Source organism: Pogoniulus pusillus, chromosome 34, assembly GCF_015220805.1.
Source record: "Pogoniulus pusillus isolate bPogPus1 chromosome 34, bPogPus1.pri, whole genome shotgun sequence".
Lineage (NCBI taxonomy): Eukaryota > Metazoa > Chordata > Aves > Piciformes > Lybiidae > Pogoniulus > Pogoniulus pusillus.
The window spans coordinates 14,120,942-14,135,482 of record NC_087297.1 but is presented as its reverse complement, the minus strand read 5'-3'; the positions used below and the strand labels follow the sequence as shown (position 1 = coordinate 14,135,482).

At 52.8% G+C, this 14,541-nt stretch overlaps 1 protein-coding gene across 4 annotated transcripts in view; it reads right to left on the bottom strand.

The window, feature by feature from the left end:
- Nucleotides 1-14,541, bottom strand: part of SGK3 (serum/glucocorticoid regulated kinase family member 3) — a 44,347-nt gene that overhangs the window by 21,544 nt on the left and 8,262 nt on the right. For 3 of the 4 annotated variants that reach the window (XM_064170668.1, XM_064170666.1, XM_064170669.1), the window contains one exon: nt 1,289-1,490. In XM_064170668.1, coding sequence (XP_064026738.1) covers nt 1,289-1,366 — 78 coding nt within the window. In that variant the 5' untranslated portion in view covers nt 1,367-1,490. Of the gene's footprint in view, nt 1-1,288; nt 1,491-8,343; nt 8,545-14,541 lie in introns of those variants that run through there. The other variant, XM_064170667.1, reaches the window with a different exon arrangement.

Genomic DNA, 14,541 nt, shown 5'->3' with positions numbered 1-14,541 from the left:
CAGCAGGCACAACCAGCACCCAGGGCACACGGCTTTACGCTTCAGTGTGCCACGCAAAGAGCTGGCCTGGAGAGGGAAGCCTTCGCTTCCAGAGAGACAAACCAGGAGGCTGAAACGGAAGAGGGAGGGGAATGCTGAGGGGTGGAAATGGGAACAGGATAGGAAAAGACTCATAGGCCTCACAGTCAGAAAAGAGGAAGGAAGACAGAGAAAACATCTGCCCAAAACGTTTTATATTAATAAATATTAACAGGGTTTATATTAGTAACTTAAGCACCTTTTCTTTCACACAAACCCTTGTGGCAGTGCAGCAAGCTGGGCACAAACAGCTGCCCATTCTACAACGGAGAACCCCACCAACGGAGAACCCCACCAACGGAGAACCCACCAACGGAGAACCCACCAACGGAGAACCCCCCAACGGAGAACCCCACCAACAGAGAACCCCACCAACGGAGAACCCACCAACGGAGAACCCCCCAACGGAGAACCCCACCAACGGAGAACCCCACCAACGGAGAACCCCCCAACGGAGAACCCCACCAACGGAGAACCCCACCAACGGAGAACCCCACCAACGGAGAACCCACCAACGGAGAACCCCACCAACGGAGAACCCACCAACGGAGAACCCCACCAACGGAGAACCCACCAACGGAGAACCCCCCAACGGAGAACCCCACCAACGGAGAACCCCACCAACGGAGAACCCACCAACGGAGAACCCCCCCAACGGAGAACCCCCCCAACGGAGAACCCCACCAACGGAGAACCCCACCAACGGAGAACCCACCAACGGAGAACCCCACCAACGGAGAACCCCCCCAACGGAGAACCCCACCAACGGAGAACCCCACCAACGGAGAACCCCACCAACGGAGAACCCCACCAACGGAGAACCCCACCAACGGAGAACCCACCAACGGAGAACCCCACCAACGGAGAACCCCACCAACGGAGAACCCACAGTCTATGCCTCTACAACAGAAATGTATTCATTAACAAAAAGAAACAGGTAAGCTGCTAAACCCCGCTCTGACTTGGGAGCAAAACGTTCTCCCTGCATTGGGACACTCCTGCACTTTGCAAGAGCAAAGGCAGCTGCCTGGGGGTAAAACCATCAGGAGCTGGTAAAGCCCAATCTTGGCGCAGCAGCGACACAGACACTGCGAAGCACTCACAGCTTCTCCCACCGGGCTGTGGCCAGCCCAGGCCCTGCTGCAGAGAAGCCCAAGGCAAGCAGCAGCAGGAGGCAGCAGCACTGCAGCTCGCTCTCTCTCACACTTACGGTGAACCTCTTCTTCTTCTCTCGGTGCTCGTCGGAGCTGGGGATGCTGACACTCGGGCAGCTCTCTTTGAGATCCATTGCAGTGTTCTCCTGACAGCTGCGGCAGGGCCTCGCCCCGAGCGTGGCAATCGGCGCTGTCCTCAGCGGTACTGATCCGACACACACAGCTCCTCCGGAGAGAACAACAACTCCATCGTGGACTCTGGAAGCGAGCAGGAAAGGACAATTCGGTATGGGAGCGCTGAACTCAGAGGGCTAAAACCCGTGTGGTGAGAAGCCTCCCTGGCAGGAAGTGCACTTGGATATGCAGACACAGAGCCAGCATCCTTAGGACTCTGCAAACTGCTCCCAGCTTGTGGCCCTTTGCTGTTCCGCTGAACTTGCTCACACTCTCCAAGCGCGCCCAAAAACCCAGCCCTTGTGCAGACACTGGAACTCATTTGGGCCCACAGCACTTTGAAGGCACAAAGATAAGAGCACAGAGAAATAATGAAAGAGGAGAGCTGGTGTCTGACATCTGAAAACAGCCACTAAGAGGTACGCTCAGAACAGTTTACTTCAAAACCAAAGGTTTTCGGCTGCCTGAGTCAGAACCAGAGGGCATTCAGATTTGTCAGAACACGCTGAATGTGTTTAATTATCACATCAGGGATCAAAGACAACATCAGAAAAAAACTTCTTTTGTTTTCCATGTGAACTAGCAAGGGACATGGGAAGCATCACCTGCCTGCCTCTGCCTCCTCTCCCCTCCGAGCTGACACACTGCAGCGCTGGCAGAACGGAACAGTACAGCTGCCCTCTCCCTTCAGAAGGCAGCTCCCCGGTGGAACCCGAGAAGGCCACAAGGCAAGAGGCAGGATAAAGTCATCAAAAAGGCAGTGAGCTGAGTGGCTGCAGCTCAGCCTTCAGAACACTGCGTCTGACCAGCTCACAAACTGGAGAAACACAAATGTCAGGGAGAGACCTCAGTGCTCTTCAAAAGAGCCAGAGGGAAAAGGAGTGCCCAGATCAACATTTACCTCTCTCTCTTCTCCAAACAGAGAGGATCTCTCACATCACCGATTCCCAAACAGCACGCTGCTGCTATTACAGAGACACCCTCGTTTGTGTTGGCACAAAGGCCAAAGCCCCCAGATTCCAGCAGAGACCCACCCTTGATACTCAGCTAGGCTCAGTCACTTGGCTATTCCTGTCCTCAAGAACCACCAGATCATGGCTCTGGGTCACACTCCATGTTCTCATTCCTCCTACAGCTATTTCAAAATCAATTTTCAAAGAGCATCCTGGTGACCTGAAACAAAAAGGGGCACTTGAAACCCCTGCAGTGACAGCCAGGTGAACATCCACACCACGACCTAGACAGGAATTGCTTTTAGTCACATTTGCAGCTCCCTTAATTTGATAGTTCCCTGCCTCGCTGAGGAGGTATTTACAGGGATGAGCAGGGTTAAGCTTTCCACCTTCAGCTGATTAAAGCACAGCTCATACAAGCCAGGTACACAGACCTGCAGCTTCAAATTGGTTTTTCTTTCCCTTTGACAAGCCACTGGTAAAAGCTTTACAACAGTTCTTCTTGCCCCACAATTTCATACTGGCATGGGACTGCTCTTCAGCCACTGCCACACACTCCAGTGCAGACCTGCAGGGAACTGTGCTCTGCTCCGTGGCCAAGGCACCGCTTTCCCAGGTGCCTTCTCCATGGCCAAGACAACAGGCACCACTTTCAGCACGTGTTTCACTAAGCTTAGACTTCACTGAGCACTTTATGTCCATTTTTAGCCAGCTCAGGTCCAGTGCCAGGAGCTGAGCACCAGTCCCTGTGCTTATCTGTCTTCCTGCTCATCAGAGGAAAACAAGGAAAGCTTTAGAGCAGATGAGGAGTTGCTGCCGAACATCACTCACTGAACCACAAAGCTTCCTAACAGCCTGCACTCATTCCTGCAAGAAAGGCTCTGCTCCTCTCACCCTTTTCATCTCTCACTCTTGGTGCCAATGCTTTAAATACTAGTCCAGGAGCAGCATGGATTAAAAGCTGCAATCCAAGGAGTATCACCAGGAAGCCTGCGCTTTATTTCCAGCTCTGAAGCTGAGAGATCCACAGAAAACAAAAGGAGGAAGTGTCACCCAGATTAATTCAGGAAGAGTTTTATTCATCATATTGAGAAGAGGAATAAATCATCATGAAGCTGAAACTGCAGCGTTGGTAGTTCTCTCTTGGAGATCACTGGCTGTGATTACTTTCTTTCCCTGAGGCATCTCCTGAGTCGTGCCTGGGTCACCAACACTAAGCTGAACTGACAGACTCGGAAGAAATGCGTTTTCAGTTTGCCACTAAGCTCCAGCACATCAGAGCTTTCTTTCAGTTTCTATTTGCCACGAGCATATCGGCTCTTGAGAGCTTCTTATCTGTAGGTCTGACTGCAGAAATGGGGATAGATTTGCCTTAATCTTTGCCACGCTGCAGCTCAGAACACAGCTGTCGCTTCAGCAGCAGGTAACGCCTCTAATGCTGTGCTAACTCCCCGCAGCAACAACAGAGAGCAAAGAGCAGAGACCGTTCTCATCCACAGCTTCAGGAGTGCAGGCAGCAGTCTCTTGAGGGCTGCCAGGCAAGAGTTCAACAGACACCACCAGTGCAGAAGTCTCTGCCTCTGCTTGCAGCCTTGTCACTGAGAGCAAGCAGTTCTCATCCTCAGCTTTGCCAAAAGGCAGAAAGGAGACAGAAATTCAGAAGAACAGGTAGCAAAATGAGTACCCCTTAAAACCATACTTGGGCACCAGCAAGAGATAAGGCAGGGCAGGTTAACAACGAGACCAGTGCTGACCAGAAACAGCCGGAACTGTTGCTGTTGCTCCAGCATCTCAGCCTGGAACAGGGGAAGGCACAGATGCGTAAGGGAACAGCAGTCACACGTCCTCCTGGCAAAGCTCCAAGCCTAGCAGTAGCCACAGTCTCCCTTCTCTCCATGGCGGCTGTCAGAAAACAAGCAGCATTTTCACTGCTTCCTGCAGGAGGCCACAAGAGTGTCCACTCTCAGGCTGACCCTTGCCTCTGGTGAAGTGAGAGCACGGCAATAACAGAGCCCTGACGCTGAGAACACCAACAGACACTTCCACCACAGACCAGGAGCTTTCCCAGTGCCCCACAACAAAATGTCCTGTGCAACCTCTTTGCAGCCAGATGCAACAGTCAGTGATGCAAGGCAACCTCCTCTTGCTCCTTCCTGCAGGAGCTAGGCTCAAACTGCATCAGAAGGGAGTTCTGAGGTTGGATCAGGTTGGTTTATTCTGTACTTTCTTTTGTGGGTGATGGCCTGAAGATGACACCACTGTGTAACCAAAAACCATTCCTGCATGCTTACAAGGCAGCCTCTGCCAAGGGTGTTCAAAGCCAGCCTAGGAGGATGTGTACTCACCTGCTGCCTCTCTAGCTGCAGTCAAACTGCCTTAAATGCCTCTAAGGCCAGGCCAATCCAGCTACCATTCCCAGTCTAGCTCTGCTTCAGGGAGCAGAAACAAGAGCAGTCTAAAAGCCCAAAAGACAGTCTCCCTGCAAGCATACGTGGGAGGATCAGCAGGATCCACACTTGTCCATTGAAAGAGAACAGGCATTTCCCTCTCCACTAGAAAGATTTACTCCAGAACTGAGTCACCAGCAAAACCAACTGCTGAAACCCCACCTGAGGGTGATTCCCATTATGGCAGCATCCTGCATGTGCAGGAACCAACAGCAAGACACAGGCCTGCTCCTTGCCACACACATCCCTCTCTTCCCCCTGCCCCGAGGTAAAGCCTCCTCTTTGGCACACTTCTCAACACTTCCTCCACAAATACCCTGACAGTGACTCAGGGGATCTCTGGCCATTTCACAACCTCTGAGACACCCCACAAGCCAACTTCTTCTCAACCACTGTGTGATGAAACACAAAGCCCCACTCTCTTGTCACCAGACAAGCAGCTGACATGGGGGAATGGGAGGGAAGACATCGAGAAGCCAATGCCATGGAAATTACAGGATGAGGAGAGCCAGGGACTGCAGCAGTCACATGCTTCAGAAAGTCCAAAGCCGAGCACAGAGCAGCGAGCTGTAAAGAGAGATGGATGGGCAGAAGCAGTTAATAATGAGGTTCTGAAGAAGGGTCTCAGAGAGGCCATACCCTTCCACATACCACACACACATGATTTTTAGTGCAGCAGCACTAAACACTCCTGCAGACTGCTAGAAATATTCCAGCTGAAGGAAAAGGAGAGCACTAACCAAAGCACTCCAGCTAATCCCCAGCTTATCTCCACACTCCCTTCTGACTACAATTTGAGAGAGCAGAGAATTCAGCCTTTAATATAAAGGAAAAAGCTTGTTCCCTGTTCACACACCCACCCACTACCCTGCATGTTTTAAACCTCTAGTAGCACCACCATGGAAAGCAAAACACTATTCCGCAGCACTGTGGGCAAAGTCCAATCCCACTGATTCTTTCTGCTTGCGGGAAAGGGGAGAAAGAGAGCAAAACTCAAGCAAGGGAAAGGCATAAGCAACTCCTATTTTTTTGTCTCTATCAAATTCCCTCTGGAGAAGACAGGCAAACATTTCCTTCCCACAGTTCTACTGCACCCCAGAACATCCCTTCCTGCCCCACCTCCCAAAATAAGCTCCTGTGAATTACTCTGCCTTCTAACAGGTTTTGTGGCTGGGGCTGGATCTGTTTGCATTCACCTCTAAGACAGAATACAGGTTCTTTACTGTGGTAAGCAGGACCCAGGTAATAAAGTGGGTCTGGAGGACAAATGCTGACAGGAGGAGGCAGCTGTCTTTTAATCCTGAACCCAGGGCCATGGGAATTTCATCTTCAGCCTGTGCCTGTAGCAGCTGGAAAGGTCTCCATGTGCCTCGGTCAGCACCAGTTGGGCAAGCAGCAGAACAGATGAAAAAAATCAAGTTTGCATTCCCACTCCTACCTGCATCTTTCTTGGCCTGCTTCCTCAGCCTTCCTACACACCAGTTACACACAGATGGCCAACAACAGCAGAGAGAAACTGGCAGCAACAGCACCGGGAGCTACTTCAGGAGGTTCTACCCAGACAGCTGCTGCAGCACAGCCAGCCCTATGTAAGGGGGCTGCCAGGCTCCAGTGAGCACAACACAAATCACCCCAGTCTCTTTCTGCCCCTCTGGAGGAGGAAAACTAAGCAAGAGAACCCCAAATTTCAATTCCAGACACACTGCTCATGTTTTAACCACCTTCAGCAAAAGTCTCCAACTGTTCTTCTGTTTCACTCCATGAACACAGGAGAATTCTGATCTATTTTAAACCAAGATTGCTAATGGAGAAAGGGACTGGATTTTATGGACGGTAAATGGCAAAAGGGTGAAATCCATACAGGAGAGCAGATCGGGCCTTAAAAGAGTAAGAATGAGAATAAAGAACAAGAACCTGGGCTCACAATGCAGAAAACACACTTTTGAAGTCTGTGCTCTACAGCTCACAGCTGCCTAAAGCCATGAAACTGTTGGATGATGAAAAGACAGCAACTTCAATATTGGAATACAAAGGGCAAATAACAGAAAGAGCCTTCAGCCATATCCAAACTGCATGCCCAGGTCACCACCACTGAATTCCTCACACCACACCAGTGCTGGTGTGTTGTGTCCACTCTTCAAGGCCAGGTAACTGCTGCAGGTAACAGCATCCCCTGACCTCTCCTGTGTTTCAGCACTGCACAGAGAGTAAGAAGCTCTCTGTGTTTCATAAGGATCTAGAGTTATTTGTATGTGTAGAAGAGGACTTGGTGCAGGTGTGGGGGGGCTGCAGTTTACAATTCAATGCAGGAACTCAGGCTGTAAGGCAACTTTAACACAGTGCATCATCAGGATGTAACTGCAGTGGTCAAGGCTGTCCCAACAGCCTGCCCCTCTCTCTGCTATGTGCGCTCCTGACCTAAACAAGCGTCTGGAAATACCTCTCAAGAACAGGTCCCTTTCCCAGCTCTACCAGAAATGCCTGGCACGGAGACCACCCTGACAACACTAACAGTGAACTTGCCAAAATGCTTTCCAAATATCAGCAACACTTTTTCCTAGAGCACCTTAAAGTCATTGGGAATATCTTCCTCCATAGACACCTTCATTTTTTTTATCATTAGCTCCTGTTACAGTCTCTGGTGAGATGTGCAGGTGCAGACTGAAACCTAAGCATACTTAAGCACTCTGAAACAACACTGACATTGGAGGGACTTTTCATGAGGGCTTATAGTGACAGGAGGAGGAGCAACGGCTCTGAGATGCAATAGGGCAGACTTAGACTGGAGATGAGGAAGAAATTCTTGACAGTGAGGGTGGTGAGACACTGGCACAGGTTGTAGAGCACAGGATGAATCTTTGATCACATTCTGTGCTTCTGTGCTCCGCAACCTCCCTGGAGGTGTTCAAGACCAGGCTGGATGAGGCCTTGAGCAACCGGGGCTGGTGAAGGTGTCCCTGCCCATGGCAAGGGGTGGGAACTGGATGAGCTTTAAAGTCCTATCCAAGCCAAACCATTCCGTGATTCTGTGGTTAAAAGAACCCCAAAAAAGGAGCATCAGTCAGCCTTTAAAAATGCAGATCCGTTCTGCACAAGCACACCTGAAAGGCGGTCGGAGGGAGCTGTAAAACACTGGGGCACAAGAACCGCGCAGCCAGGGACCGGCACCTCCCGCGCCGCCCAGCTGCACCATCCCTAACAGCGCAGGAGTAGCACTGCTGGGCTGGAGCGAAATGTGGCTCAAGTTTAAAGGGGACTGAAGGCACCTCCCATGCTGCGGACTCCAGCAGGCAGCGGCGGAGCAGCTGCACCTCCGGCAGCCAAACTCACCCAGCCACTAGCGACAGACGAGCTGTCAGAAGAGCTTCGCCCTTAGCGCTTCACGGCTACCTTCTAATTAACCTCCGCGAAATTAATTCCCTCAAGGGTACCCGAGCCTGCACAGCCCAGCCTTGCCCGAGACGCCTCGGAAGCGCAGCGCCGCCACCGCCCCGCACCGGACAGCCTGCCGGCTGCGCCCGCCCGCCCGCCGCTCACCTTGCCCCGGCAGCTCCGGCTCGGAAGTTACAACCTCACATGCCCGCCGCCAGCTCCTCCCGCACAGCGCCGCACACGGGGCCCGAGCGCGGCGGCTCCGCCCGGCAGGGGAAGGGCGGGAAAGGCTCCCGCGCCTGCCGGCCGCGCCGGGCGGTAACGGCCGCGCACGCTCCCGCCGCTTAACCCCCGGAAGCGCCCGCGAGGGGGCCGGAGCGCGGGGCCGAGCCCGCATGCGACCCAGCCGCCCCGGCCCGCCCCTCGCCTCCTCCCCTCCCGCGCTCCTCCGCCCCCGCGGCTGTCCGCACCGGGGCGCAGCCCTCCGCGGGGCCCCGCCTGGCCCGCGCTGGTGCCCGCTGTCCTCCCATCGTTCTGTGCCTGTGAAGCTGAGAGGGGTTTGACAAGTCCCCGCTTAAGCCCCTCCGCCCCCGCGGCATTCTCCCGCTTCCGCTGGCGGCTCCGCACGGAACCACCTCGGAACCAGCAGCTGCCCCTCTGGTGAAAGTAACACAAATAAATCTCGCTCTGAAACGGCTCTTCCGTGCGCTTCGGGGTGCCCACCGTCCGCCGGCAAGGCGAGCGGTGAACCGAGCAGCCGCTGCGCTATGTGCAGGAGCAAGGCGGGGGAATAGCACCCGGAGTGCTTAGGGAGCCATTTCTGCACCCTCTGACGTTAGAGGAGAAGTTTGAATCCCCCGGGCAAAATGCACCTAGACCTCCTCGAACCAAGTACAACTCCGTAAGGCTTCCTGTGTAGGCTGAGGCCATAAAAATACACACTCCAGGGATAAAAGCTGCTGCGGCGGTGCCATGGCCACTGCCGCCTCGCTCTGCCTGCGCAGGGCAGCCGGGAGCCCACAGCACTCGGGCCGGCAGAGCACACCACTGCCACCACCGAGCTAACACTGTTGGTGGAGGATCTGTTGTGTCTCTAAATGTGGATCTTCATCACGCAGACGAGGATTAAGAGGCAAAGAATATCTAGTGCAGATCACAACACTCAGGATGAGGTCACAGAATCACACAGGATGACAGAATTCCCGGCTGGGAGGGACTCCAAGGATCATCTGGTCCGAACGCAGGTCAAAGCACTCTGCCAGTCTTGCTTCCTCCATATAAATACCCACAATGATTCTCTGCCTTTCAGCTGCTGTGTAAAGACTGCACAAGCGTGAGCACACCACAGCCCACCCTGCTGAACCGACCCCTCGGCGCCACCCGAGCCCCACAGCTCTTCACCAGGAGCTGGTTCTATGGGCTAGGGAGAAGCCTCACACACAAGCGTGGCTGCACAAGAGGTGTGCTTGGGCCTGATGAGACATGACAGCACCAACCTCGCCAGGCACAGGCATTAGCAAGCAGCTGGCACGGGGTGACTGGAGAGATGCTGCTCCCCAGTGCCTCCGCCACGCTGCCCTGTGCCAGACACCGCCAGCCAGGCACTCGCCAAAGCCCAGCCCCGGCAGCAGCCTGGCGTCATCTGACAGACGTCAGCGTTTGGCTTGGCCTGCTGGAGCTGTGCACACTCGAGCTACCAGGCAGCTGCCTCGCAAGCTCCCTGTGCACTGCAGTCCACACAGGAAGAGCTGAGGAATTTTCCCATCCTAACCTGCCCTTTCCTGATTCTGGAATTTCCTACTTTTGGGTAGGCACTGCTAGACCCAGAGACCCTGCACCCTGCAACAGCCTCCTCCTGCTGCTTCAGATGGGTGCGAAGGCTTTGCCTTACAGATTCACAGATCCCTTCGAGCTGGAAGAGACCCTCAAAGGTCATCTTGTCCACCCCCTGCAGTCAGCAGGGACACCTCCAGCTAGATCAGGCTGCCCACAGCCACATCAAGTCTGACCTTATACCATCACACGGAGGTGTGAAAGACACTTTGTTAGCACTGCTCCTTGGGAACCCCGGGAGAATGCTTTTGAACTTCAGAGTAATTGATTGGCAAATAATTTAATCAGGTAATCTGTGCTCCAGAGTTATTTGACTCTGCAGTTGTTTAGCAGCGTTCACCTGCCTGGCTGGCGGTTCTCAGTTAATCATTCACTTGTCATCAGACCAGCTGCATGGAGCCACTGGGCTGATTTACAGTAAGGAAAGGGGCCTCAGTCTGGGAAAGCAGAGAAGATGACCCTGGTGTAGAAGAGATAATATAACTCTGTCTACCTTGGCCACCCAGTCTAAGCCCTAAGCCTTTGACTGAAGAGCAGCTATGTGGCCTTCCTCACAGTTAAAACTGGGCTGCCAGGCAGTTCAGTTCACCCAGTCCCTCACTCCTGTGGAGATGTACGAGAGCAGCAACACGACACATACCCTTAAACTGTGACCTGCCTGAATGAGTTCCACACCAGGCTCATCTGCCTAGTGCATCAGGCTATGCAAAAGGCTGTCAAGGTCCTGCAGTGTAAATAAATCCTCAAGTACAGGTTTGCTTGACAAGCTTTTAAAGGGCAGGACTCTCGCATCGATGTGGATAGTTGGTGGCTAACACAGGAACGCAGGGAACTCAGCCTGCCTGTGGAGTGAAGGTAAAGGTCAGCATTCACTCTGACATTTTTGTCCCCAGGAACTCCCTTGCATTCCTGTTTATGTTTGCTGGGCAAGTGACACACACACAGAATCTTGCTTCCACTGCTTTGCAGTGCTCAGCTTCTAAAGAATGCCAGCACTGCACTCACTGCGCTGCCATCCCAACTGCTTAAAGCCTTTGCTGAAGAACATCGCTGGGGGAGGGCAGCCAGGAGAAGAGGAGAAACAAAAGACCCCTCTCAACCCACTGCAAATGCAAGAGGTCATGGAAATGTGAACATGTTTCTCCAAGCCCAGTTCCAGCAGGTTCCTCTTCTACATGTACAAAGGAACCTGCTCCAAAAGGTCCCTGTCGCTCCAGAGCTGGCCCAGCACAGGATGTCAGGGTTAGAAGGCACCCAAAGAGCACTGCAGGTCAGGTCTCGGCAGAGAGGAGCAGAGAGGCAGAATCCTCTCCCTGCCTCTGCTGGCCACCAGCCCTCTGACTTTGCAGATGTGTGGCAGCGTAAGTGCTTGCCGTGTCAGACACACAGCTGGCTGGTACCTGCCAGCACCTTCTGGGACTGCTTTCAGCAGAGTGTACAGCACAGGAATGAACCCCTGCCCTGCTCACCACTGGGGAGCTGAAGTTATCCACCACACCTCATCAAGCTGCCAAACCCCCTCCCAGCCTACAGCACTGCAAGACCTGCATTTTGCTCTCAACAAAGCCTCTTTGGAATTCAGTTCATAAATACAGTTCTACGAAGCAGCTCAAGCATCTGAGTCTGCAGGAGATGCGAGGCAGGTCCCCCACAGCCTCGCTGAGTCCCAAAGACAAAAAGCTCTCCAAGCAGTAATTCTGCATGGATGCTTCTTAGTTCAGCCCCGACTCCCAGCTACTGCACGTCCTGCTGGAATAGCAAATGCAGGCTGGGGTGAACAGACAGGCTTTGGTAAGCAAGTGCTCTGGCACACAACGGCTGTAGGTGGGCTCTGCCCAGAACCTCAGGATCCTCCTCAAACTGAGCTGAGCAGTAGCACAAGGACCACAGTTTCAAGCTGTTTGCTGTGCTCTGCTCAAATGAAACTAACCAAGGGTGTTGGTTTAGGGGATGTCACCCCCTCACAAAGGGCTGGCTCGTGTTGAACTCATCCACCAGCTCCCCAGGGTCCTTCTCTGCAGTGCTGGTCTCCCCTCACCCATACTGGTGTAGGAGCCTATTCCTTCCCAGGGGCAAGGCAAGCCTCTCTGTTTTCCTTCTGTAAGGTCTGAGATGAAGAACAAGTCTCATCATTCCAGCTGCAGCTTTCTCCAGCAATGCTGTGCAAACTGATTTTTGTAGACAGCACAAAAGAGCATAATGGCAGCGTTCCCTGGTGAGTTAGGAGGCACTCTTGTGTCAGCCTCATTTGGGAGGTGTTTTTATAAACCTTTGAATTAAGGAAAGGGAAAAAATTGCTCAAGCAATCGTAGAATTGCTTCAGTTGGAAGACAGCTTTAAGACCATCCAGTCCAACCATCAGCCCACCACTACCATGGCCACTAAACCATGGCCCCAGGTGCCATGGACACACATTTCTTGAACACCTCCAAGGATGGGGACTCCACCACCTTCCTGGGCAGCCTGCTCCAATGCCTGACCAGAAGAAAGACATAAGAAGGCTCTAGAAAGAAGATATAAGAACTTTGTAAAGCTATGAGGACTCCAGATGTTGCACCTCTCATGAAGTGAAGCCCTGGCTAAACAGGTTGCCACAGGACTGGCAGCAAAACGTGGGAGCTGTGCAACATGCAGGGAGCTCCCAATAACCAACCTCTGCGGGGGGGCAGCTGCAGCAGTGGTGAGGAAAGCCAGGCTGGAACATGCACCCCACTCAGACACCAGCAAGAGCATTGCTGGGGAGAGTCAATGCCTTCCACTCTGGCATTAACTGCTGAAAGCTTACCTTCATTCCCAAAGAGATATCCTGCCAGTGCTCAAAAACCTCTGGGTGCCACATGAGCTCTGCTCCCCCTCAGCTCTGGCATGAGTCACCAGCAGGTTTCTACACCAAATTGCTTCCGATTCCAATGTACCCTTCACTTAGACAAAAACTGTTGTGGTAGCAGCCCTGCAAACTCCCCACTTCACAAGCAAGCCTTCAGCCTTCACCTTCACATCGCTGCAGCTCTCCCAGGCCTACGCTGCTCTCTTTTGTGCCTTGTTTGCCACCAATTCGCTCCCACCCACACAGGGCTCTTGGTGCTGCAGACCCACAGGGCATGCCTGCACCGCTGGCACCCTCACCTCCTCCAGGGAGCCAGAGGTCCAGCCAGGGAGCCCTCACACAGCCCTGGCAGTAAGGTCAGGGTAATTGCAGGGGTTTTCATCCTTCACCCATAGGGTTCACAGCAGAAAAGCCAAGCGCTGTTTGTTCTCACTCTGGAGAACAATGCCTCATTTTCAGAGGAGATATGGAAGTGCTGAGGACAAAACCATCATTTTGTGCAAGAAAAGCCTTGCTGCCCTAGCCAGCAGAGAGAAAAACTGATGAGAGATGACACCCAGAAGGCTACCACCTTTAGGACATCAGTCTTCACCAGGAGGGTGAAATGCAAGCTGCGATTAGCATCAATAATAGCAAGGACAGCTAAGGTTCATAGATTTGTAGAATGGGTTGGAAGGGACCTTAAAGTGTGTGCACAATGGACAGCCCCAAACAACTACCCAAAAATAAGCAACACAACCCAACAGGTAAGAACATTAGGGTGCAGAGAGGCAGCTGAGCTCCAAATCCCAGGGGAAAGCAATGCACAACAGCTTAATTAGCAGCACCGGAGGATAATCTTCACTAGTAGCCAAAAGACATCAGAGAAATCCCATTGCTAACTCCCCTTGACAGCTCTTCCAGACAGGTAGGGGAGAAAGCACAGCCAGCACAGCTCTCCTTTAACTGGGTTTTCAAACTGCCTTGAGATGTTTTAGCAACCAGACTGCAGATGCAGGAAGAATAAATACAAGTGCAGGATGTGAGGACCAAAGGTTAAAGCGATCACGGAGAGGACAGAGTAGTGATCTGGAAGGCTGGAGTGAGATGTAGCAGGTGATGCACAGGGTAGTGCCCACGGGCAGGACACTTCAACCAGAAATACAGGGTGGAACTCAGACACAAGGCCTTGCTGTTTTAAGAAAGACAAACATTGTTAGGAGGTATAAAAACCTGTCGGAGTGCAAAGCCTGAGCACAATCTGCTGAAGCAAAACCAACCTTCTACTTTACTCTGGAAAGATGTGGACCCATCGGAGAAGGTCTGGGGAGCAGCAGTGAGAATGCAAAGCAGGTAGGAAATGAGGCTTAGGAGATGGGATGGACAAGCTAGCTGAAAAAAAAACAAGCACCAGGGGCCAGTGGTTATGTTGGAAAGGCACTGCAGAGAGAGGGAAGTGACTCTTGAGGCACATCCATGGGAGAAAGTTTCTGCTGAGGACACAGCACCCACAGTGCCCGTGGTGGCACGGCAGGATTTGTGCATTTTGCTTCAAGCCAGCTGCAGCCTGCTCCTGTGTGCAGGACACCATAGCCAGGAGGGGTTACAGAACACCTTCTGCTCTCAGCAGCTTTCAAATGCCAATGCCAATACCCTGCCTGTCCTTCCCTGTTAGGAGATTCGTCCTTCCACCTCTAGTTTAAATCTTTAGAAACAAACAGACA